General features: G+C 43.9%; 1 protein-coding gene across 6 annotated transcripts; it reads left to right on the forward strand.

The window, feature by feature from the left end:
* Nucleotides 1-295: 295 nt before the first annotated feature.
* Nucleotides 296-23,064, forward strand: LOC308482526 (dipeptidase 2-like). Of its 6 annotated transcripts, XM_081015668.1 has the most exons (12): nucleotides 296-510; nucleotides 2,072-2,211; nucleotides 9,670-9,943; nucleotides 11,105-11,231; nucleotides 11,813-11,942; nucleotides 12,983-13,130; nucleotides 14,440-14,509; nucleotides 14,894-15,070; nucleotides 15,862-15,949; nucleotides 17,447-17,522; nucleotides 18,925-19,060; nucleotides 20,516-23,064. In XM_081015668.1, exons 3-12 carry the CDS (start codon nucleotides 9,798-9,800, stop codon nucleotides 20,702-20,704), a joined length of 1,287 nt encoding a protein of 428 aa, XP_080871794.1. In that variant the 5' UTR covers nucleotides 296-510; nucleotides 2,072-2,211; nucleotides 9,670-9,797; the 3' UTR covers nucleotides 20,705-23,064. The 6 variants fall into 6 exon arrangements, with proteins under 6 accessions (XP_080871794.1, XP_080871795.1, XP_080871796.1 ...); XM_081015669.1 differs by lacking the exon at nucleotides 296-510 and having other exon boundaries at nucleotides 1,967-2,216; XM_081015670.1 differs by lacking the exon at nucleotides 296-510 and having other exon boundaries at nucleotides 1,967-2,211; nucleotides 9,768-9,943.
* The last annotated feature ends 545 nt before the right edge of the window (nucleotides 23,065-23,609 follow it).

Genomic DNA, 23,609 nt, shown 5'->3' on the forward strand with positions numbered 1-23,609 from the left:
CTTTGCAGCCAGGAGGAGTAATTGGAGAAATGAGCTTCAGCACATCACTGGGCTAGAGTGATAGGATCAATGAGGAGGACAGTCCAAATTGCTATCCAAAGGCAGAGAGAGGCAGCCAATAGGTGTCCAGAGTTCAGGAGAACCACAGATGTAAAATGCAAGGCTTGCAGTACCATGGGCAGATCACTGGGTGCAAGGAACTTACTCCCAATTGAGGGCTTACATGCACTTCCTCTTGTCCTGCTGCTCCCCACCCTTCCGCTCTAGGGCAAAGATATGCAGGCTGAGTCCCTACCTGCCCCCTACCAAGAAGTCCCTACCTGTCCCACCAGAGTGGTGCATGCCCTGGTTATCTCCCGCTTGGACTACTGCAATGTGCTCTACGTGGGGCTACCTTTGAAGGTGACTTGGAAACTACAACTAATCCAGAATGCAGCAGCTAGACTGATGACTGGGAGTGGCCTCAGGGACAGTATAACACCGGTCCTAAAGGATCTTCACTGGCTTCCAGTACGTTTATAAGCACAATTCAAAGTGTTGGTGCTGACCTTTAAAGCCCTAAACAGCCTCAGCCCAGTATATCTGAAGGAGCGTCTCCACCCCCATCGTTCAGCCCGGACACTGAGGTCCAGCTCCGAGGGTCTTCTGCTGGTTCCCTCACTGTGAGAAGCAAAGTTACAGGGAACAAGGCAGAGGGCCTTCTCGGTAGTGGTGCCCTCCCTGTGGAACGTCCTCCCTTCAGATGTAAAGGAAATAAACAACTATCTGACTTTTGGAAGACACCTGAAGGCTGCCCTGTTTAGGGAAGTTTTTAAAAATTGATGTTTTTATTATGTTTTTAGATATGTTGTAAGCCACCCAGAGTGGCTGGGGAAACCCAGCCAGATGGGTGGGGTAATAATAATAGGCAATTCAGGTTTTCTCTGGATTGTTATTTGCTCTGATATAGCACTAAAGAGCCAGTTTAACCTGGGAAAGGAGCAGGGCAATGGGAAAACCGCTCTGACCTATGCCTAGAATGTATGGATCAAATGGAAAACCGCTTGGACTTCTGCTTTCTAGGCCTGGAGCAAGCGGAAGTGTGGATGAGCTCTGGGTCTCAATCCGAAAAGCAAAAGCTGAAATCTGGCAACCCTGGACGTGATTCGGAAAAGGGCAATGAGAAAGATTGAAGGGGATGGATCAGCCTCCCCTTTGAGGAAAGGTATCTGGGGCTTTTCAGTTTAGAGAAAAGACAAGTAAGAGGGGACATGATAATCTCGTATAAAATAATGTATAGGGTGGAGAAAGAGGCTAGAGGAAAAATTGTCTGCCTCTGTCATAACTTGTGGACATCCAATGAAGCTGAATGTTGGAAGATTTAGGACAGACAAAAAAAAAGAGCACTTGTTTTCACTCAGCACATAGTTAAACTGAGGAATTCACTCCCACAAGAGGGATGGCCCCCAACTTAGATGGCGGTAAAGAGGGATTAGACACATTTGCAGAGGATAAGGCTGTCAGTGACTATCAGTGCATTGCGTGTGTTGTCATTTCCAGACAATATTGTCAGTAAAAAATTATCCTGCTGATAAGGTGCCGGTGGTAGAAATTACCCCTGGATGCTTCGCCTATCACCAAATCTCCATAGTAGGAATGGTTTGTTCTTCTCTTACCCTCCCACTTCCTCTTTTAAGTGCACTCATTTTAGCCTTATATGGCTTTTGAGGCCTGGGAACTCTGCCAGAAAAGTAAAACCTATTTTCATATGAACTACAATGTGTGCGATTTTCACTAAGCAGCTTTTACCATGCCAGAGTTGCTGAAACTGTTTTGCTGGCAGCCGGTGCACTTCAGTTCTCTGTGCTTTTTTATCTCTGGGGAGAAAGAAAACCATGTACCAAACTGTCGGAAACTACTGGAAGTCAGTGTGACTCTGACTTCTAGAAACCCATTATAAACCCCTCAGTGAGCAGTTTCCAAGCATTCAGCCCTTGCTTTGCTGCAAGGAGGATCTACGTATACAATTACTGGACACAAGAAGTAATGAGTTTTGTGGTGACTCATCATGAGGTGTTTTTCCCCCCAACAGACACCCTAGACTAGAGGACTGGAGGATGTTTCTCAATATCCAGTCTTGATCCGGGATTTGCTGAGAAGAGGCTGGAGTTAGGAAGAACAGAAGGGCACTTTGAAAGAGAATTTCTTCATGCTTTCCAGACAGTGGGAAAAGTAAGGTCAATAAAACCCAAATAGCATGTTTTGTTTTTCAAAGCCGCCATTTCACTTTATGGTGGTTTGGTTGCCAATGATGGGTTCTGCTGTATGATTGTAATTGTTCACACACAATTTACACTAGTACATGAATTATTTACTTTGGAAACTGCAATGCAAAATTCAGAGAAGTGTGGATTTCAAAGTACGGCTGTGTTTTGGTTCACACTATGTTTTGAGAAGTGTGAGTTGGATAGGTTTGCCTTTAAATGCACACTGAATTGACTTTCTCCCCTATCCCTAAGTTGAGATTCTGTCTAGGGACTCTAGAGATGAGTTGTGCATGTGACAATTGGGTTTTTCAGGTTAGGTTTTTTGTCTGTCTGTTTGTTTTCTGAGCAGCCTCTGGCTAGCTGGTCTGCTTTGACATATAGCAGTAGCCTGTGTTCTTCTGCCCCTGAGGGAGTTTCATAGGGAGTTCTCTGCTATGGCACCTCATCTTGCATCATTGACCCAGTGATGCTGAGGAGCATCATAGCCCACACATTTGAGACTTCAGTTTGAGTGTTCAGGGCTGGCACTGCCATTAGGCAGATAGTGGGTGGTGGGTGGTGGGAAGCAGCTTCAAGGTGTTTGAGGACAGCGTTGTGTGTGCCACATTGTTGTTGTTTAGTCCTTTAGTCGTGTATGACTCTTCGTGACCCCATGGACCAGAGCACACCAGGCACTCCTGTCTTCCACTGCCTCCCGCAGTTTGGTCAGACTCATGTGTGTGCCACATAACATGTCCCATATCCCCCAGGGCAGGAAGATTCAAGTACCATCAAGGAAACATTTAAATATTTCATTTGTGTTGATGAGGAGTTGCGAGTTTGTTTGTCTCAAATTAGACCTAAGAGAAATGAGATTACCCAGCAAAAGCAAGCTCACACTTCTCATTCAGTTGGTATATATACTGAAGGTACACATGTAAGAGACTCGTTTCTAATTATATTTTGGGAATTATTCGTGTTCTTATGTAGCTGCATTATTTTATACTTTCTGGGTGTCCCATGTTCATATTATAAAGTAGTTGTGTCCTATGTTATCAATCAAGCACTGCTAGAAGTTGTCCCCCCCCCCAATTGTATTTCTTATTTTTAAAAAATCAGTGTGGTTCAAGCAATTTTTTTATTCTGAAAGTGTGGCCCAGAGAAAAAAGTTTGGGGACCACTGCCCTAAGCTAACCTACTGTTTTCAGCTGTGGTGGAAGATACTAAACCATTACCAGTGCTGTAACCAAAGAGAATCTAGAGACTGAACAAAGTTTACAGCACAGGGATCTACTGCTAGAGATGTAGAAGAATGAAAGCAGATTTTATACGTAATTCCTTGAACTGTAGCAAAGGGAAAACATTTTGGACAATAATGTTGAAAACAGCACAGGGAATTACAGGATATGCTTTTACCCGAAAATCCTTTAAAAATGCTTCTTGGAATGTTCCAGTTTGTATGTTGACCTTCAACCAATACAAACTCTGCTGATGACAGCAAAACTTTGTATTGCCCAATCTTGGAGATGTAAAAAATACTCCAACAACTACACAATTGCTAAAGAAAACCTGGGAAACAGCCTTGCAGATAAAGCAACCATATAATAGAAAAAACAACAGAATAATTACCAAAGCAAATGTATTGACCAATGTTTATACATTTCTGGAAAGACAACGTGGCAGATAATAACCTCCTTATTTACATTAATGTAATTATCTATCTGCGCTTTCCCTTCCCTTCATAATACTTTTCTTTCTATTCACATTTTCTCCTCACTTTATTACTACATATCTATCGTAAAATTAATATTAATTTGAAAAGTCATAGAGAATCCTGGGAACTGCAGTTTGTTAAGGGTTCAGTGAACTGTATCTCTGTGAGGCCAGCACTGTTAACAAACTACAGTTCTCCAGATTCTTCGGGGAAGCTGTAACTGTTAACGAGAGTGCTTTAAATGTATGGCATGGATGCAGCCCTCGTCCAGCTAGCTAAACACAACTGGCTCTCTTTTAAGTTTTCATGATAGTCCAACATCCTATTTCATTGCCAGAAGCTTTATTATCTTTCCCTCCCTGTGTGGATGTAATAAGGGTGAGAGACCTGATATTAAGCAAGTTGAGCAACTCCTTGTTAATCTTTCTCCTGCCAGCTGTCCTCATATCACGCACTGCTTCTGGCAGAAGTGCTGTGCATTCAGTTCCCCCCCCCCCCCCGATGTGACATGATAGAAATTCACAAAATTATGCAAAGCATGAAGAAAGTTTTTGAGAGAGCCAGTATGGTGTAGTGGTTAAGAGCGGTAGTCTCGTAATCTGGGGAACCGGGTTCGCATCTCCGCTCCTCCACATGCAGCTGCTGGGTGACCTTGGGCCAGTCACACTTCTCTGAAGTCTCTCAGCCCCACTCACCTCACAGAGTGTTTGTTGTGGGGGAGGAAGGGAAAGGAGAATGTTAGCCGCTTTGAGACTCCTTAAAGGGAGTGAAAGGCGGGATATCAAATCCAAACTCTTCTTCTTCTTCTTCTTCTTCCTTCCCTCGTAACACCAGAGCTCAGAGGTATTCAAGGAAGGGGGATGTTGGAAGATTTGGGACAGATAAAAGAAAGTACTTCTTCACACAGCTCATAATTTAACTATGGAACTCACTTCCACAGGAGGCAGTGATGGCTAGCCATTTGGATGCTATGGAAGAAGATTGGGCTAATTCATGGAGGACAAAGTTTTCAGTGACTGCTAGCTAGGCTCCACTATTAAGGCATTATGCCTCTGAATACCAGTTGCCGGGAACCACATGTGGGCAGAATTCTGTTGTGCTCAGGTTCTGCTTTCAGGCTTCCCACATGCATCTGGTCAGCCACTGTGACAGCAGGATGCTGAACTAGACAGGCCACTTGCCTGATCTAGCAGACTTGTCCTGCGTTCTAAAATTACTTGGCCATTTATTGTTGGAGTTTGGCAGGGTTAAGACTGTCAGGCAATCTAAAATTGGATAGATTGTTGTTTTTTCTCTGCGTTATGGGTTTCTGCTGGGGAAGGGAGAGCTGGCATTCATAGATAATGACACGGACACATAAGTTCCGGTGCAGAGCACAGTTGGGAACAATTGCCGAGAAATCTCGGAGAGTGAGGATATTCGGTCCTGTCCAAATTGCTCTGAAACTACAGACAATGGATCTGCTGCAACTTGGGTCATCAGGCTTCTACAGTGACTACACTTAATGTAAGTGTTCTATTTTGTCTGCCACAGACTTCTAAGCAACTGCTGTAAACTGTCTCTGGAGCTTATTTAATTCTAAGGGAGAAGACCAAGCTGCCATTCCCAGACGGTTGGCAGTCATTTGCCTCCTCATTTCTTTTTTACAAGACAGAAAGAAAAATTGTACAGTAGTAGAGATTGTGAGTACTTCCTACCCACAGTGGGTGAAAATATAAACTTGAAAGCCCTTTTAGAATGTGCACCAGTAAAATGGGTCAGGCATTTTTATGGATTGCCTGCCTACTCTAAAAATCATCATCTCTACATGGAGCTCTCTAGAGTCTGTAAATGATGGTAGGAGAAAAAAACAAACCCTGAAAAAATAGAGAGGTTGGGAGGCTTGTTGGCCTTTATAGTTCCAAAACACAGATGGGGGAGATACTTGATTGTGATTGCATTAATGAAAAAATTACCTAATTTGCACTTCTTGCATCAAGATGTGAACTGAAACACAACTTTCCTTTGAAATTCACTGTCCTTCAAAATTCACATAGCTAAATGTTTCAGAATACATTGATGTGATAGGATGTACAATGTCATACCCTCCAACAATACTCGAATGAAAATAGGGACATCCCGTTCCATAATGATAGTTTTACTATTTATACACCATACATCTTACTGGGATGCCCCAGCCACTCTGAGCAGCTTCCAACATATATGAAAACATAATAAAACATTAAAAAAAACCTTCCCTATACAGGATTGCCTTTAGACAGCTTGGGGGGTCAGATAACTCCATACCCTCCAACATTTCTCCAATGAAAACAGGGATGTCCTAAGGAAAAGTGGGACATTCCAGGATCAAAACAGAAACCAGGACAGCTTCTCTAAATCAGGGACGTCCCTGGAAAATAGGGACACATGGAGGGTCTGCAGTGTCTGCATTTCCCTGCTAATATACACATTTTTGTACACAATGTTTGATTGGAGAACTACACAGCAAAATGAGGAGTTGTGTGAATTTTGAAGGGTAATTGTGTTTCAGTTCAAGTATTGGCTCAAAAAGTGCGAATTAGGGCTGTGCATGGCCCCTGGTTCTGTTCAGGCCCTGGTTCTGTTGGGCCCAATGTAACACACCAAAGTGGGCATCAGATTGGGGAGGGGGGCATACACAGCCCTGCTATTGTCCATTTCATTGCATTTTAATGTAGTGCAATTTTAATGTAGTGCAAGGGACGCGGGTGGCGCTGTGGGTAAAACCTCAGCGCCTAGGACTTGCCGATCGCATGGTCGGCGGTTCGAATCCCCGCGGCGGGGTCCACTCCCGTTGTTCGGTCCCAGCGCCTGCCAACCTAGCAGTTCGAAAGCACCTCCGGGTGCAAGTAGATAAATAGGGACCACTTACCAGCGGGAAGGTAAACGGCGTTCTGTGTGCTGCGCTGGCTCGCCAGATGCAGCTTGTCACGCTGGCCACGTGACCCGGAAGTGTCTGCGGACAGCGCTGGCTCCCGGCCTATAGAGTGAGATGAGTGCACAACCCTAGAGTCTGGCAAGACTGGCCCGTACGGGCAGGGGTACCTTTACCTTTTTACCTTTAATCCTACCTTGGGTAGTAGTAGGATATAAATCATCCAAAATAGCTAAAATAAAGTGGCATCAGTAGTATGCCCACTAAACCTTATTGCACTGAGGCAGCAATAAGCACAGAAGAAGCTACCTTACACCAGATCCTTACACCAGCCCAGTAGTGTCTGTTTTGACAGGTGGTGACTCACAGATGTTGAACATCAAGTGCCACTTGGTCCTTCTCACCACAGAGGCCAGGGAAGGATTCTGAGGTCTCCTGCATGCATAGCAGGCACTCTGCCACTCAGCTATGAAGGCTCCTTCCCATACATAGCTACATCCACACAATGCACAGAAGAGTCTTCAGTTAGTGGTTTTATAGGAGGGAGAGAGGAAGAGGTGTAATGTTTTGGGATAGGCTGAAAGGCCTGAATGCTGGGAGAAATGAAAAGCAGAGGTGTCTAGGCAGTTGGAAAAAGAGGAGAGTTATGAAGTGAGATGGTGCACTGTGAGGTGGGAGGAGAGAGAGAAACAACTTCATGTCAGCCTGGAAACATGTTGCTATAAATTCTCAGCTGTTCTCACAGCATGAGGCTGAGAAACTGAAATGCCTGCAACTCTGTTATGATCATACATTCAAGTGACCCTATTTTCCAGGGAAAATCCCTATTTGGGTTATTGGTCACTGATAAATTGCTGTCCCAGTTTTGCCTTTTAAGGATGCCCTTTTAAACTTCTCACAGGGGTAGTCACATTTGTCTCTTGCAGCAGCAAAAACAACATGCCTTGTCACACCTTAGCTAACAGATTTCTTACGGTGTCAGAGGTAGTCTTGAGACCACATAAGCTCATAAGGCCAGAGTCACCACTGCAGTGACTTTGGGTACCAGTGTGCCCACCAGTACCTCCTATGCTGCCTGTGAAAGGTGTCAATAAACGGCCCTGCAATATAATACAGCTGTAGGTCTGTCATCACACAGCAGCAGTTCACTTGGTCGCTGACAGATGGTGCTATATTGCAGGAACGGTATGATGACAGATTGGGCTCCCAGAAATGCAGGGCCATTGCAGAAAGTGTCAGAGGGTGAAGAATGTGTAATTTGGGTATATGTGTGAAATGGCACAAACTGCTTGGTCTGTGTTTTGAGTTGCCCTTCCCCCACATCTTATTTCTGTTCAGTGTTAGGATGCAAGCTGTGAGAGGCCTTTAGAAACAGCTCAAGGCCACAGGTCTCTGGCATGACTCATCCACCTTCCCTTTCTCCAAAGAATGTGTATATGTGCATTGGTGTTTCATATGTCTTTATAAAGCCAAGGCTGCATTCAGCAGTAATTTGGTTGTATTTTAGTGAATTGTGGTGGTGGTGCATCTATCTCCAGACTTGGATCTCTCAGTATATTTGAATTTCTTTAGTATATCCTCTTAAGACCACAGAAATGTGGATAGGCCCTATGACAGCAATGAATAATTTCAATTTTGAAGTTATGGGATTTATCTGTGTCGATCTCCCTGGGGCATTATAAGCAAAAGGTGGTTATCAGACTGACAAAGGAATAATAGACTGAGAACTGTATTGCAAAATTCAGAGAAGTACAGGAATCAAAGGATGCCTTCATTTGCATCCATATATGAGATCAAAAAGTGCTAGTCAGAATGCTTCAACATCCTCAAGTGCCCTTCTTGTTTTTTTGCTATGCAAATGGCAATTCCGGAAAAGTTTGAGCAATCTTGTGACACTGAGGGGTGGACAGGAACAGCTTAACTCTTTCTATCCCTGCTACGTTTGTTTTTTAAATCACCTCTCTGAAGGTACTATTTGCATTCCATGAGGCTGAGAGAGGGGTGAGATTTGGAATCGGAGCAACTAAGTAGGAGCAAGAGAGAAGCAAGAAGGCCCTGGGAATCCTAGACATATGAGAAATCCTTGCATGTGTTGTTCGTTCTCTGTTATTTCTTACTAATTCTTTATGCTGTTATAGTTACAGCTTCATCAATCTTTAAAACAGTTTTGACTTGTCTGATCTAAGGGGAGGGAGCTCCCATGAACTCCAGGTCTGAATCTTCAGTCAGGGCAATAGGATCCTTACTGGACAGTGTTGGAGTCATATTATAAAATAGATAATGAAGAAAAGCTGACTAATATCAATGGACAGGAAGGTCCGTGGTGTAGATGCTGGTGCCACATGAAAAGATTGATTACCTTCAAGTGCAGAATGTATGTCATGTGGCATTTGTAAAAGTAAATTCTTTTCAGCCCAACTGATATAACCTGTTGAAACCTTTTGCCTTACTTGAGAACCATCTCTGTGGGTGAGGGTGCAAAAGACATGTGAGGACTTGTTCAAATGTATGGAGAGCCTTTTCTTCTGGTGCCACATATATCACTTGCGTGATGTCAAAAACCAGTCATGGCCTGGAACTCATTCTGTCTTGGCAGGGAAAGGATCAAGGCTGTCCTTAAATGCCCTCAAGGAGGATGTTGAGTGTGTGTTTCATCCATGTGGGAGTCAACCCCTGTCACGTCCATGGAATGTGACGCTAAATACATCTCTTCTGGGTTAAAACACTATTAATCATTTTCTGCTGAAGAGCCAACTTAAAGACATTGCTTTCTGAAAGTGAGGTTGCAAGGTTCTCATCTGTAATTAAAACTCTTCCTCTCTCCGCCCCTCCTTCAGTGGCCAGCCAACAAAACATAGAGCATCATCTGGGTTTGGAAGCCATTGGCTGAGGAACCTCCACAAACTTGACGGCTTGGTGCTGCTCTTTATTCAAGGTGCCACGTGAACGTTGCCATTCGGTAAACATGCTTTCGGGTCCAAAGAGGGATCCGTGGAAGATGCTTCTGTGGCTGCTGCTCCTGCTGCTTGCTGACATTTTGGGATCCAGAGCTGAGGCAGACTTAAGAAAGAAGGCTCATGACTTAATGAAGCAAGTCCCGTTAATCGATGGGTAGGTGGAATTCCTTGTTTTTATAACTATGAAAGCATCACTGTGGTCTGAGCTGGGCTATATTCTGATATAGCAAGGATTGTGGAAACTTTTTTTAGCTTTCTGTGGTTGTATGCCAGTTACTGGTGGGGCCAGAGACAAAAGTAGACAGAGCAATGAATGTAAAGATTACTTTTGCATAGAAAGCTAGCTTCTTTCTTTCTTTCTTTCTTTCTTTCTTTCTTTCTTTCTTTCTTTCTCTCTCTCTCTCTCTCTCTCCCCCCCCCCCCATCCATGAAAGTAAAAGCCATTTCAAAATTCAAAACCCTCTTCTGGCATGGCAGAAAGACATCCTGAAGTGAAAGAGTGTTACTTAGGGGTGGGTTTTGACCTGGGGAGAGTCCCAAGAGCCAGATAGAGAGACCTGGAAGGCTGGATTTGGCCCCTGATCCTGAGGATCTCCACCCCTGTGAATACAGTATTCTTCTGATTCAATATAATGCTTTTCTTGAATACGAACAAACAGAGCTTGCAAATATTCAGTCATTCTTGCCTGCCTCTGGAATTACATTCCTGGTTGTGTTGCAAACTGCCTCTGCCAGGAAGCAATGAGGAGGGAATCTGCCCAACTCGAATTTCAAAGCAGACACACCTGATTTGATTCCAGTCCATACATGAGCCAAATCAGATCACGAGTCCTCCTTATAACTTGCAGTCCTATGGGTCCCTTCACAAGGTAGTACAGGGGCTGTTCCACATTGCCTTATCTCTTCCTTTTACATTAAAAAGAAAGAAAGAAAACCCAGCCTCCTGGAGTATATAGTGCATGAGGCTATTAATATGGCAGCCATGTTTCCTTTATACAATCCCTGCGCCTGGCCCCCAAAAGTGAGAATATGAGTCTCATTGACTTGCAGCATTTCAGTATCAAGTGTACTGTGGCAAACTGCTGCCATGATGGTGCCAAACGTCTGTGGGCCAAAAGTCCAGGTCATTGGGGTCAAGAGAGGGAGGGAGGCATGCCACAAGTTCTGTGACAGAAATGCACGTATGTGAACTAAGTAATTCAAAGAGCGCCTTACAGTCCATCCTCTTTCATTAGCTCCCACAGCGATAGCAGATAGAGACGTACCTTTTAGAAAGCAGTAGTAGACTAAAATGTCCTGTCTTCTTATCGCACAGACACAACGACCTGCCCCTGAAGCTGAGATGGCTCTACCAGAACAAGCTGAGCAAGACTGACTTGAGAACACTCAACAAAACAGACACAAACATCCGGAAGCTCCAAATGGGCCATGTTGGTGCTCAGGTAGGTGCTCAGTGTGTACCCAAACCCTGCAAAATGCAGGGTTGAATTCATCAGCTGATTCTACACAATCACTGGTATAAAAGAGCGTGGGAAGTGAATTGTTGTGTGGTCCCTTGATGTAAGAGGTGAAAGAGGAAAAGTATAGCAAGGAGGGATATAGGATGGATCCTGGTAGTAGTAGTAATAATAATAATAATAATAATAATAATAATAATAATAATAATAAATTTATACCCCGCCCATCTGGCTGGGTTTTCCTAGCCACTCTGGGTGACTCCCAACAGAATATTAAAAACATGATAAATAAGGCCTGTGAGCATGCCATCTATGATATAGGTGTTTTCTGTGGGGTTGGGTTATGGAGGGAAAATGTCCATTTGCAGTTACAGTTTGAATGCATACCACACCTACTGATGGACTTCAAAGGGATCCCTTCTCGGCACCTATCAGCTCCTTTGAAGGCAGTTGGGTCAACGGCATATCAACCGAGCGTCCATTGTGTGTACCTATAGTTGTGCCAAACAGGCCTATATACACCTGAAATTCTGTTTTAAAGCTGCATTTTGTCAACCTTCTTCCAGTTTTGGTCAGTGTATGTTCTCTGCAGTGCACAGAACAAAGATGCTGTCCGCTTGACGTTGGAACAGATCGATGTTGTCAAGCGGATGTGCAAAGACTATGAAGAATTTGAGCTGGTGACGTCATCTCAAGGTAACGTGTCCTGCATTTGCTAGAGTGAGATGGTCTCCTTAGGCAGCTAATTTTTGATAACCTGAAAGGGGAGCAAATGGCCAGCTATTGTATTTATTATTGTTGTATTTTTACTGCTTGGGGGGAAGAAGAAAGCTGCTTGTGGGATTTTCTTCCTCAAATGCCAAATAACATGGCTGGGCTGGGGTACTAGGCACATTGACTTGGTGTGGGGGGCCTCTATCTGCTGTTATGCCTCAGGTAGAAAAATGTCTTGGGCTGGCCCTACTCAGGCAGAAAAATATTCCATGTATGCTAGATCCAGAAATCAGTGACACAGTTTTCACATTAGCATATTAGCTTATCCACAGCCCCTTCAGATACTCCATCCTCACATAGAAGCAGGGGGTGCCAGAGGCAGGGTTGGAGCACTAAATATGAGGAGGGCAGGCATGTTTCATGGTGTTTTGGGCTGGCAGGGGGGTAGATATTATTTTGCCTTCCTAATGCAGGCATTGCTAACAGTAAAAACATGAAAAGCTGTTAGGGATGGGAGAGAAATTCGATTCTGTTTACACTGAAAAGTGAACTCACCTAATTCACATTTTTCATAACAATATGCAAATCAAATACAAACGTCCCACTTTTCTGAATTTTGTAATTCAGTTCTCCAGCCATGTAATGTGTGCCTAAATGTATATAGTAAACCGTGCATATAATGTATATATATTAGTGAAAACAACATGCAAAAATGTACTATATTGGGGGAAATTGCTTTGCAAATATGTGTATATTAGAGGAAATGTCATATTAAATGGTGTATGGTAGGAAAAATTCACACAAAAGTGTTAATGAATCTTAATGAGAACTTAAAAGAAAAACAACCCCAAAACCAATGTGGAAATGTGAGGAACTGAACTTAAGACTGGAGAAACAAACCGAGCGAAAACAAAAGTCCTCATTCCTACATGCTATAAATCTACCCGTAGTTGCACAACTTATGTTGCTCTGCATTGGTGTGCCTTTAAAAATCCGAATCTGTCTTTCTGATCGAAATCCAGGCATTGCCAGCACTGACAGCAAAAAGATAGCATGCTTGATTGGCATCGAAGGGGGACACTCCATCGACAGCAGCCTCGCGACCCTGAGGATGTTCTACGAGCTGGGCGTTCGGTACATGACGCTGACCCATAACTGCAACACTCCGTGGTAAACTACAAACAAGTGTTCCTTCAGAGAGGGGCTGTTTCTCTGGGATTCTCCAACCTTGCTTACAACATTACAGTGTACTGTACTGAGAAAATACATGTGCCAGTAGGGGTAGGTCAGTCTGCTAAATGAAGGACCAGGGGAAGGCTGTAGCTCACTTGTTCAACATCCGCTTTACATACAGAAGGTCACAAGTTTGATCCCTGGCATCTCCAGGTTGGGCTGGAAAAGACTTCTGTATGAAACCCTGGAGAGTCAGTGCTAGGTGGAAGGAAGAAGAAGTGAAGCTGAAGCAGGGGTGGCTCAGGAAGTTTTGCTACTTGATCCAAAACAGCAAATGGCACCTGCAGCCTCTTGAGGTGAGTGGAGGTGGCCCAGCAGAGTCCCAGCATGCTGAAGGAGGCCAGAGAGGAGCAGGCGGCTGCGGGTGACAAGCACAGGAGACAGCGAGTGGTGTGCTCCTCAGGGAACGAATCTGCCACCCCTCCCAGTTGTCCCCAGCCTGCCACCTGAGGTGACTGCCTCAGCATGCCTCATGGGAGGGCAGGCCTTGAGTTGAAGGACGGTTGGATTTAGAGTGAAGAGAGAGGAATTCAATTCCCTGCTTGGCCATTTCTCAGTTTAACCTACTTCATAGGGCTGTTGTGGAAATAAAAAGGAGCATTGTTTATGTTTTCCTGCGTTCTTTAAATAAACACTGGTTTAAATAAGTAATAAATTAATCTATTTCAGGGGTTGCCAATGTGCCATTTTGGGATGCCCAGCATCCCTTCTGTGGCACCCGTGAAAGGCCTAAGTAAATATCCCCTCAAAACTCCACAATACCCTTTGCTCTTCCTGCTCAGTTCTTGTTTGCAGTGGCTCAGCCTCCCCTTACACTGAGCACGCCCCCTTAAACATGCTCACTTGTCACGGGATGCCTAGATTGGGCACCCACCATCCCATCTGTTCTGACCAGAGGAGAGGTGCAAAGAGCTGATAGAAGTGCCTCCCCCCCTTTAAGTGGCTGATGGGGAGCGTGCCTGTTCCTCCCCCCCCCCCCCGAATCTTTTCTGCTCTCTTGGATGTGGCAGCTATTTTATGTTATGTCACAACCCCACAGTGACCATTCTGTTTCATGCCACACACCCCATGGCAGCCAATTTTTGACTGATGCTCACAACATCCCCCCAAAATTCAGTGTTCTAGATGCAATTACATCTGTCTTTCTGTGTGTTTGTAACTCTGTTCCACTTCGGAGTTTGAAATATTTCCTTGACAGGCTTAAGTTTCTTCTTAAGCATCCCTCACCATCTTTCTTCCCCTGCAGGGCAGAAACCTCAGCAAAGCAAGAACATAAATTTTATCCCGACACTGAGGGCCTGAGCACTTTTGGCAAAGTAAGCATTGGTGAAGTGAAAATTAGCAAATTGCTAGCTGATATGCACCTGAATGTCTTTGAAATGTACATACTCTGCAGAAAAGGCAAATTCCATATTAGGGTCACTAGTAACGGGATCAAAATAAAGCTGCCAATATCACAATGCCTTTGTAAATTGTACGCCCCAAGGGGAACCACACTGCGCACAGCATTGAGGGGGGAGAGTGTTGTTGCACTCAGATGCTGCTTGTGGGCTTCCCAGAGGTATCGGATTGGCCCCTGTGGGAACAGGATGCTAGGTTTGGTGGCCCTTTGTCCTGATGCAGCAGCCAGGCTCTGCTTATGTTCTTAAATCATGTCAGAGTAGCATAACCCACAGCACCATCTGCCCATATTGTGCTAGGAAGTGGTGAAGGAGATGAATCGACTGGGGATGATGGTGGACTTATCTCACACGTCTGACGCAACAGCAAGGGCAGCTCTTAGTATCTCCAAAGCGCCGGTCATTTTCAGCCATTCATCCGCCTTCTCAATCTGCAACCATTCAAGAAATGTTCCAGATGATATCCTGTTGGATCTGGTAAGTGAGACTTAGGGCTTATCCAAACTCACCATTCCTCTGTGCTTTCCTTCATGGTCTGGGATTTAAAGCTCCGCATCTGAGCACTCACTCTTTCTTTCTCTTTTGCTTTGGCGTTTCCCCCACAAAAACCCACTCTTTAAAGCTGAATCAGAGCAAATGGAAATCCATTGAAAACCCAAATTGCCATTTGTTGTGCTTCAGCATTAAAGAGTGGGTTTTCATGGGATCAGCCCCTCCTGTCCTGGCCAATGACATGAAAACCTCTATTTCTTCTTGTCCAATGAGCCTCGCCAACTCAGGGAATGACCAATAAGGCTTCTGCATATGATCTCAGTGACCAAGCTAGGATATAAGGGTTCTGGTGGTCCCTGAAGTAGCCCAGACCTTATCAGTCTAATACAGGAACACCTTCAGTTGTTTAACTTGTATATTCTGTAGATAACTTGGGGCGTATCTACACTCGTGGTTTATAACATTAAAAATGTGTTATTAAAATGTGACACCAGGGGGTGCTGCAGAGCAAAGGGAAACTGCCATTAAATGTTATAGAATGTTATATTTAAAAATGTTTAGAAGATCAATTTAGGTCTATCCCTGGTGTCTTCCCACATCAAACCTGAGTTTGACTTTATATTCTTTTCTGAGAGTTTTTTCCTCCCCACCTCAGCCTTTACTTTTAGATGCGATTATATTGTCATTGATGTTCTAGTTGCCAACATCCATATCATTATTGATGGTACCAGTCTACTTGTATCTGACTTGCTTCATTTCCTCTTCCTTTGTTTTAGAAAAGGAATCGTGGGATTGTGATGGTGACATTCCCAACCAAATTCTTGGCCTGTGGTAGCCAAGCAGTGAGCATTTCAACTGTTGCAGGTTAGCAGAAGCAGCTTTCTATATATCGCTCTATTAGTAATATCATACTACTTTCCAGAACTAGAGTGGAATATAGCACAAGTTTAGCCCTCATTTCTGTGTTATTTGCAAATGGAATATTTCTGGAAGCAAACAACACAGAAATGAGCACTAAGCTTGTATCACAGTCCAGTATAGTTCCAGAAGTGGCTTTTACATTCTGTGAAAGCTGAAACAGAATACTGAACTTCACAAAGACTGCAGGTGTGCTTATTCAAGGTAGATATCCATCCTAAGGAACAACTAGACCTTACTTAATGGTGTGATTAGGAGCTATAAAAGGGTACCTTTTTAGGTGCATGAGGGTGGTTTTCATCTGGGCTGCAGAACAGACAAAAGGGAAGTTGAACTTTTTCCTCCACAGCTACAGCTACAATTGCAATGAAATACCACCACCACTAGAAAAAGTGTGGTGATTTTCATCAATATTATGGCTGGTTAGGGGAAGCTAAACTTTTTGTGGTTTTAATGAAAGCCCTCTTTCACTGAGTATGTTGGAGTGTAGTAGAGAGTGGGGTGGACTGGAGGTTCCTGGAAGAGAGCATAGCTGGACAGCACTCCATGCTGCAACCTTTTGTTGCAGCTCCCACTTGTAATCCTTCTAGCACTCACATAACTACTACTCCAAGGACATAGCGTTTTCTTTTTCAGCACGGTTCAAATGGTTTGCCCTTTGTATATGTAATTGGAGGTAATATTGAACCCAGGTCTTATTATCCCAAGGTCAGTGACTAGGGAAATAAATAAATATCAGGTCAGTTGCCTTGAAAATTTTTATTTCCAGCTCTGAGCTTGAATTACTGTAGCAGCTGCCTTCCTTCAGCCTGTTCTGACCTCTCTGTTCCCCAGAGGTCAAGCCTCTATGAAAAATTATCCTAATGAATAATGTTACTAAGAAAATAACCTAAAATCTGTACAAATGTTTTTATTCATTTAATCAGTTATGGCATTTCTACAACTAAGAACAAAATGTTCTAGTGTGTAGTTTTGAGGTAAACATTCAAATTGCAAAACATCAAGTAGATCTGATATATTTTATGTTACCTTTTGGTTAGCTGTCTGTAAGATGTCCCTTGACAGCAGAGAATCCCACACAGTCCCACACCTGCCCCACTCAGTTTTCTCATCATTCTCTGGTAAAGCAGGACCAGTGATGGATGTGGCCTGGAAAAAGCTCTAAGGGCCAGACAGAGAGGCCTCACTTTCAAGACTTAGCAAGCTGATCTTGGTCTTTAAAATGTAAAGGGTGGAAAAAACCCCATGGAGAATCATGTAATGTATAGTTTGAACCTCAGGGTGGATTGCACATACTTCAGTGGCCCAACTTGCAACTGAATTTGCCCACAGCTGGACATGTTGTGTTTCTATCAGACGTCATAAATGGCTGTACATTTCCCCCCTGACATGTACTTCTGCTCTGACAACTATTGTCATTGTTGTCTCCTTTAAATGATCTAGATCACTTTGACCACATAAAGGAAATTGCAGGTTCACATTCAATAGGAATTGGCGGTGACTATGATGGATTAGTTCGGTTAGTAACCTTTTTTCATTGTCGTGCAAGACAGTTATATATTCAGCACTACAGTGGGATGCTGTTTTAAATGGCATGCTTGGAATTCCCCCACAGTGTAGAATCACCCCATGTCCTCTTGACATCATTGTGTCTTGTGTTTCTCCACCTCCACCGCTGGTAGCCAATGGTGAGGACCAGGGGTCACCATCATTATTGATTAAATTTATAAACCACCCTTCATCCAAAGATCACAGGGTGGTTTACAGCATAAGAATGGTACCCTTGAGATGTTCCTCCAAGTGCACTGCAGCCACCCCCAGTCTTCAGGTGGTCAGGTTAGTTACCTTTTCATCCCTTGAAAAGTACATTGAGCTGATGGAGGAAGTTGGAAGAATGACACTCTTCCCCACTTCCTGTTTCAGCTCTATGCTCTCAGCTTACTTCTACTGGATCCAACTTTTACCCAGATGTATTGGGAAAGCAGGGTGTTTGTGTGTGAGCATGTTTGTGTGTGAGCATGTACACCTTCTTTTTGTCACTCTATGGGTGGATGATCTAGGAGCAGGAGAAGTACACAGAGGTGATAGTGCCTGTGACAGTCAGTCAAAAATCTGCATGTTCCCACATATGTAAAATAGTTGGCAACCCTTTGGGTGAGGCAATGCAAGACAGGTTGAATCAGACCACCAACTAAGTGTTCAGGGCCAGCCCTACCATTTGACCTGATATCCTCTAACCTGCTATCCTCAGGAATGTTATAGGATATTGTCCTGTCACCAAAGATTAAAGAGCTGTAGCTCACTGGTAGAGCATCTGCTTTGCATGCAGAATGTCTCAGTTTCAATCCTCAGCATCTCCAGGTATTGCAGGCAATGTTCTCTGCCCAGAGAGCTGCTGCCAGTCAGTGTAGATGGACCAAGCTAGATTGACCACGGTCTGACTCTGTAGAAGGTAGCTTTCTAGTTTCCTAAATTCTAACTGCTTGTCCAACCTCTGTACATTATGGAATACATGTATTGCATGTAACATCTGCTTCAACTTCCAGAGTGTAAGGACTTTATGTAGAACAAAAAACCTATGAAAATGGTTGCATCCAGCTCAGGAGGGGCATTCCAAACTTGACTGGGATTAAATCCCTAAAAACAATTTAGACATCCCACAGTTTTCATAGCCTTCTCATTCTGTGAAAGGAATTACATCACACAGTGCAAGTGGAGGAAATGATTGGATGTCAGCAAGGCTTCCTCAGTCGGATTCTTGAATCTGATTTAGCACAAAAAGGATGTATATCCCCTCAGGAATTAGCTGCACAGTTAACTGAACTCGGGAACTTCTTAAGTTCCCTCTCTAGGGGGAAAAATGCCATCCAATATACATTTTGCTTGTTCCATACCTCAGTGTGAGCTTTCTTTGCTAACAGATTCCCTGAAGGACTAGAAGATGTCTCTAAATATCCAGCCTTGATCGAGGAGCTGTTGAGGAGAGGCTGGAGTGAAGAAGAACTGAGGGGTGTTTTGAGAGAGAACTTCCTTCGTGTTTTCCAGGAGGTGGAAAAAGTACTGCTAATATTTGTTTTCCCCTTTTAACTGGCATTACATTTCCCCAAGGGAGGGAAAGAGATCCTCTAGGTCCGAGAGAAGGAACCTGGGCCTTCTAGTTGTTCCCTGATCTAAGGGTTGAGGTTACCCAGCAAATTTGAAATGTGAGAATAAAAACAGAAACATTTCATTGCTGGATCAAATTTAAGACTGTTTTAGGTCAGTACTCAGCCTCCAATAAACAGCTAGTCAGGTGTCCCTGGGGGGGGGGGAGCAGACCAGCCTAAAAATGGGCATCACTTAGCGTGGGAGGAAAATATAACCCCTGTGACACACATGTGTGGGGTAAATAATAAAAAAGTATCAGCTGGGTGCCTGGATTCACAACTTGTTACTTGGGGCTAAATTCACTCTCCAGCAGGAAAGTAGCAGAGTTTAAACTCTCCACCCCCCTCCATTTTCTTTCTCCCCCATCCCACAATGATTAGACAGCAGTCTGGATCCACTAAGCATGTTCAGCTCTGTGTTTTTGTTTTTGTTTGTGTCTCTACATATTAGAGGGGTTTTTGTTTTGAAATTGTAATTCTGTAAACCTTGGAGTGCCCCCCATGTCTGATGATACTTTTCTCCTGGGTGTGGTGGTGTTTGTTTTCCCAGATAAGGACCAGAATTTAGAGCATGAGTTCACTATTTGTATGTAGCAGCCTTCCCCAACCAGGTGCCCTCCAATAGTTGCTCTGTCCCAGCTCCTGTCAACCTAGCAGTTCGAAAGCACACCAGTGCAAGTAGATAAATAGGTACTGCTGTGGCAGGAAGGTAAACAGTGCTTCTGTGTGCTCTGGCTTCTGTCACAGTGTTCTGTTGCACCAGAAGCGGTTTAATCATGCTGGCCACATGACTGTCTGTGGGCAAATGCCGGCTCCCTCGACCTGAAGCAAGATGAGTGCCGTACCCCATAGTCACCTTTGACTGGACTTAAGCGTCCAGGGGTCCTTTACCTTTACAAGTCTTGAATAGCAACTAGCATCGCCAGGCTGCTATATAAGGGTGCTTTGTTCACAGAAGGTCCCAGCTACTGGCATCACCAGACTTCCCAAGACCCTGGTAAACCACTGCCAACCCAAGAAAACATCATTAGACAGTTTATGCACAGTCTAAACCAGGACTGGGGAAACTTTGACCTGCCAGATGTGGCTAAACTACTGGTCTCATCATCCCTGGCCACAGTCCAGCAACATCTGGAGGACCACATGTTCCCCACTCCTGGCCTGAATTGTCTCCAACTAAGTTGTACTAAAAGTAGACCCATTGAAATTGATGGGCTTAAATGAGTCATGCCCATTAAATTCAACAGCCCTACTCCAGATGCCGTCTGCATATCAGATGGGTCAACAGAATAAGGCAGCTTCATATGTTTATAGTTGATGCAAAGGTCTCGCTTTCTGATTTATCATTGTGTTTGAATACTTCTAGGTGCGTGATGAGAACGTGTCAGAGGGCGTGAGTGAAGTGGAAATTCCTCCTGAAAAAGTCGATCATTCCTGTCACGCAGAACTAAAGCCCCCATCTAAGCTGGCGACCAATTCCCATGGACTGCACTGGGGAGGGCAGCAGCCGTACAGCCTCATTCTCTCAATTGCGGTGTATGCAATGCTAAATTGAGATCATCATCTCAGACAGTGGTGCAACAACCCTGCATGCCTGTTTGGAAGATAGAATGTGAAGTGTGACGCATGTAGATGCTGCTTTGTGGGGTCCCCACTGTGCCTTCTTCATTTCCATGAATGAAGAGAAGAGGCTGTCTCTGCACACAAAGGGCAGTCAGGTGAAACACAAGGACAAGACTCCTTTGCCTTAAATATTTTTGCTGAATACCAGGTTTCAGCAAACACCACCTGCAAATGCAGCAGGTGTTTTAAGTTTGGGGCAGGGAACCAGATGCTATGGGACGGCAGCTCCCATCCTTACTGACCCTTGCCTGCATTGGCTGGGGCTGATGGGAGCTGAGAGCCCCACATCACCTGGAGGGTCACTGCTAGCAATGTGGGAGACATTCAGCGCAGTTCACGTTTATAGGCAAACCTGCCTAACGCACACTTTCCAAAACAATACGCAATTCAAAACACAGGCATCCATAACTATCCATAATTTTGTGCTAAATCACTGTTACATTTTCACAAGGACTTTATTTTTCTTTTTAAATAAAACCACAAACTGGTTTAGAAATACAGTGGTACCTCAGGTTAAGAACTTAATTCATTCTGGAAGCCCGTTCTTAACCTGAAACTGTTCTTAACCTGAAGCACCACTTTAGCTAATGGGGCCTCCCGGCTGCCGCCGTGCCACCAGAGCACGATTTCTGTTCTTATCCTGAAGCAAAGTTCTTAACCTGAGGTACTGTTTCTGGGTTAGCGGAGTAACCTGAAGCGTCTGTAACCTGAAGCATCTGTAACCCGAGGTACCACTATGTGGAGAACTGAAGAGTGGAGGGATGAGAAACTTGGGGCAGATCGGCCGCACCATATGCATCTAAAGCACACCCTGTATACATTTAAAGCACATGGCTTGCCCCAAATAAACTTGGGAACTGTAGTTTCTTAAATGTAGTTTTGTGAGAGGAAATGAGAGTTCCCAGGATTCTTTGGGGGGGGGGGAACCATGTGCTTTAAATGTATGTGGTTGTTCTGCCCTGAGAGAAAGGCTGGGATGTAGGAGGAGGCCTGTTTGATAGCCGTACCGTAGGGTTGCCATACGCCCAGAATTTCCTGGACATAGCCGGCAGTTGGCCCTCAGAAACAGTGTCTGGGTGGAAATTGCTTAAATGTCTGGGAAAATCTGGACGTATGGCAACCTCAACAACATTTCTGTTCGGATTTTCACTTTTTGAAGTATGGCAACACTACCATACTGAAATATAGGAATTCCTTCCATAGAGAGGCTTGTCCATCCCTACATTGATGGCTTTTCACTACTATTTCAGGACTTTCCTCTTCTGACAGGCTTTTGACCTCTGAGATTAATTACCTCTCTCTTTCTCTTTCTAGTGGTATGCTGTTTTTTGTTTTGCTTTTTCATTTTAGCTTGTTTTAGTTGTTTGCTGTCTCAAGCATGCTGAGTGAAAAGAAATGTTTTTGGTTTTTTTAAAGGCAGTAAATTGTTAAATAAATCCAAAACCAGATCAATATCCAGCAGTTTCACCAAAACAAATGAGGGACAGCTGCTGAGGGAGAGGAGATTTAGATTCATGGATCCTATAAAATACTGAAAAATTGTTTGAAAATATCACATGTGATATAATAGTTGTGAAGAGTTTTGCTGTATAATATATAAATTTAAAATTATTATAATGAGAAATTTTGTGACTGCTCGCTGTTGGATTCACTAGAGCAGTTTGAAAGCCCCAGTCTACATGCTCTCAGAGGGGCCTAGGTTGTAATGCAATTCCCACTTGCTTGGGAGTGAGCTTCCTGGAACTCAGTGGGACTTGTGTACATTACACTTCCAATCATCCTGATTAACTTCAGTTGGATCAGAACCTGTGTATATGTACCTTTGGTTCCAGGACCTCTGACCCTCCAGGGGTTACTGGACTACAGATCCCATTATCTTTGTCCATTGGCCATGTTGGCTGGGGCTGATGGAGTCCAACGTCATCTGGAAGGATGATAACTTCCCACCCCAGTTAGTCTCATGGACAAAACTTGTCACTTTCCACATTTTCTCCTGCAAGTTCCAAACATCTCAGATGCCTACTCCACAGTAACTCAGAGCAGGGCTTTCAGTGTGGCTGCCCCTATTCTGTGAAATATCATTCCTATCAAAATACGACAGAAGCCTACCTTCTTCACTTTCTGGAAACAAAAATATATTTTTCTTCTAACAGGCTTTCCCAACTGCATAAATGGATCTTTGCCATTAGTGTCTGTTCTGTAGGGTTTTCGTTATGTTTTAAACATATGTTTTTGTGTTTTCAACTGCTGTGACGATTGTATAGAAGGCAATAAATAAATTAATAATATTTATTTATTTTTATTATTAAAAACAACCATGTGCACGTTGGTAAGAAGCACAGGGCTTAAATTCTCTGAACAACATTGCTTTTTTAAAAACACTTGGCTGAAAATTTTAGAAAGGAAGTAACATGTAAAGGATCAAATGTCTGACTTGGGTCCAGTAGTTTTATTTTAATTTAAGGGTGGGGAACCTCTAACCAAGAGCCAAATCTGTCCAGCCCTCTTCCCTAGGCTTCAAACACTGGTCCTGCTGTGTCTCCTCTAAAGTAACCTGACCTGACTGGCAGATGGATCCATTCAGACTCTTGAGTGACTACTGTGAGCACCACCCCCTCTAGTTACTCTATGTGACACCCCCCCCCCCAAGATACAGAGGAGACAAGGTGTGCACACCCACATTTCTGAGGGAATAGTATAAAAACGTTGGATCTGTTAGTATTAATCTAAGCCACAAAGAGCTGAAACAGCAGTTCCTTAGGACCTAAGAGATTCCTGTTGTTTGGTGTCCAAACAACTCACCCAGCCATCGTAGGTCTGACTTCACTCACTGGTTA

Source organism: Podarcis pityusensis, assembly GCF_964106645.2.
Source record: "Podarcis pityusensis genome assembly, chromosome: 8".
Classification (NCBI taxonomy): Eukaryota; Metazoa; Chordata; class Lepidosauria; order Squamata; family Lacertidae; genus Podarcis; species Podarcis pityusensis.

Bases quoted from the DNA above. Each gene is read 5' to 3' on its own strand.
- LOC308482526 (XM_081015668.1), top strand. From the start codon at position 9,798: ATGCTTTCGGGTCCAAAGAGGGATCCGTGGAAGATGCTTCTGTGGCTG. The intron at 9,944-11,104 runs GTAGGTGGAATT...CTTATCGCACAG, and splicing joins CAAGTCCCGTTAATCGATGG to ACACAACGACCTGCCCCTGA. The intron at 11,943-12,982 runs GTAACGTGTCCT...ATCGAAATCCAG, and splicing joins GCTGGTGACGTCATCTCAAG to GCATTGCCAGCACTGACAGC.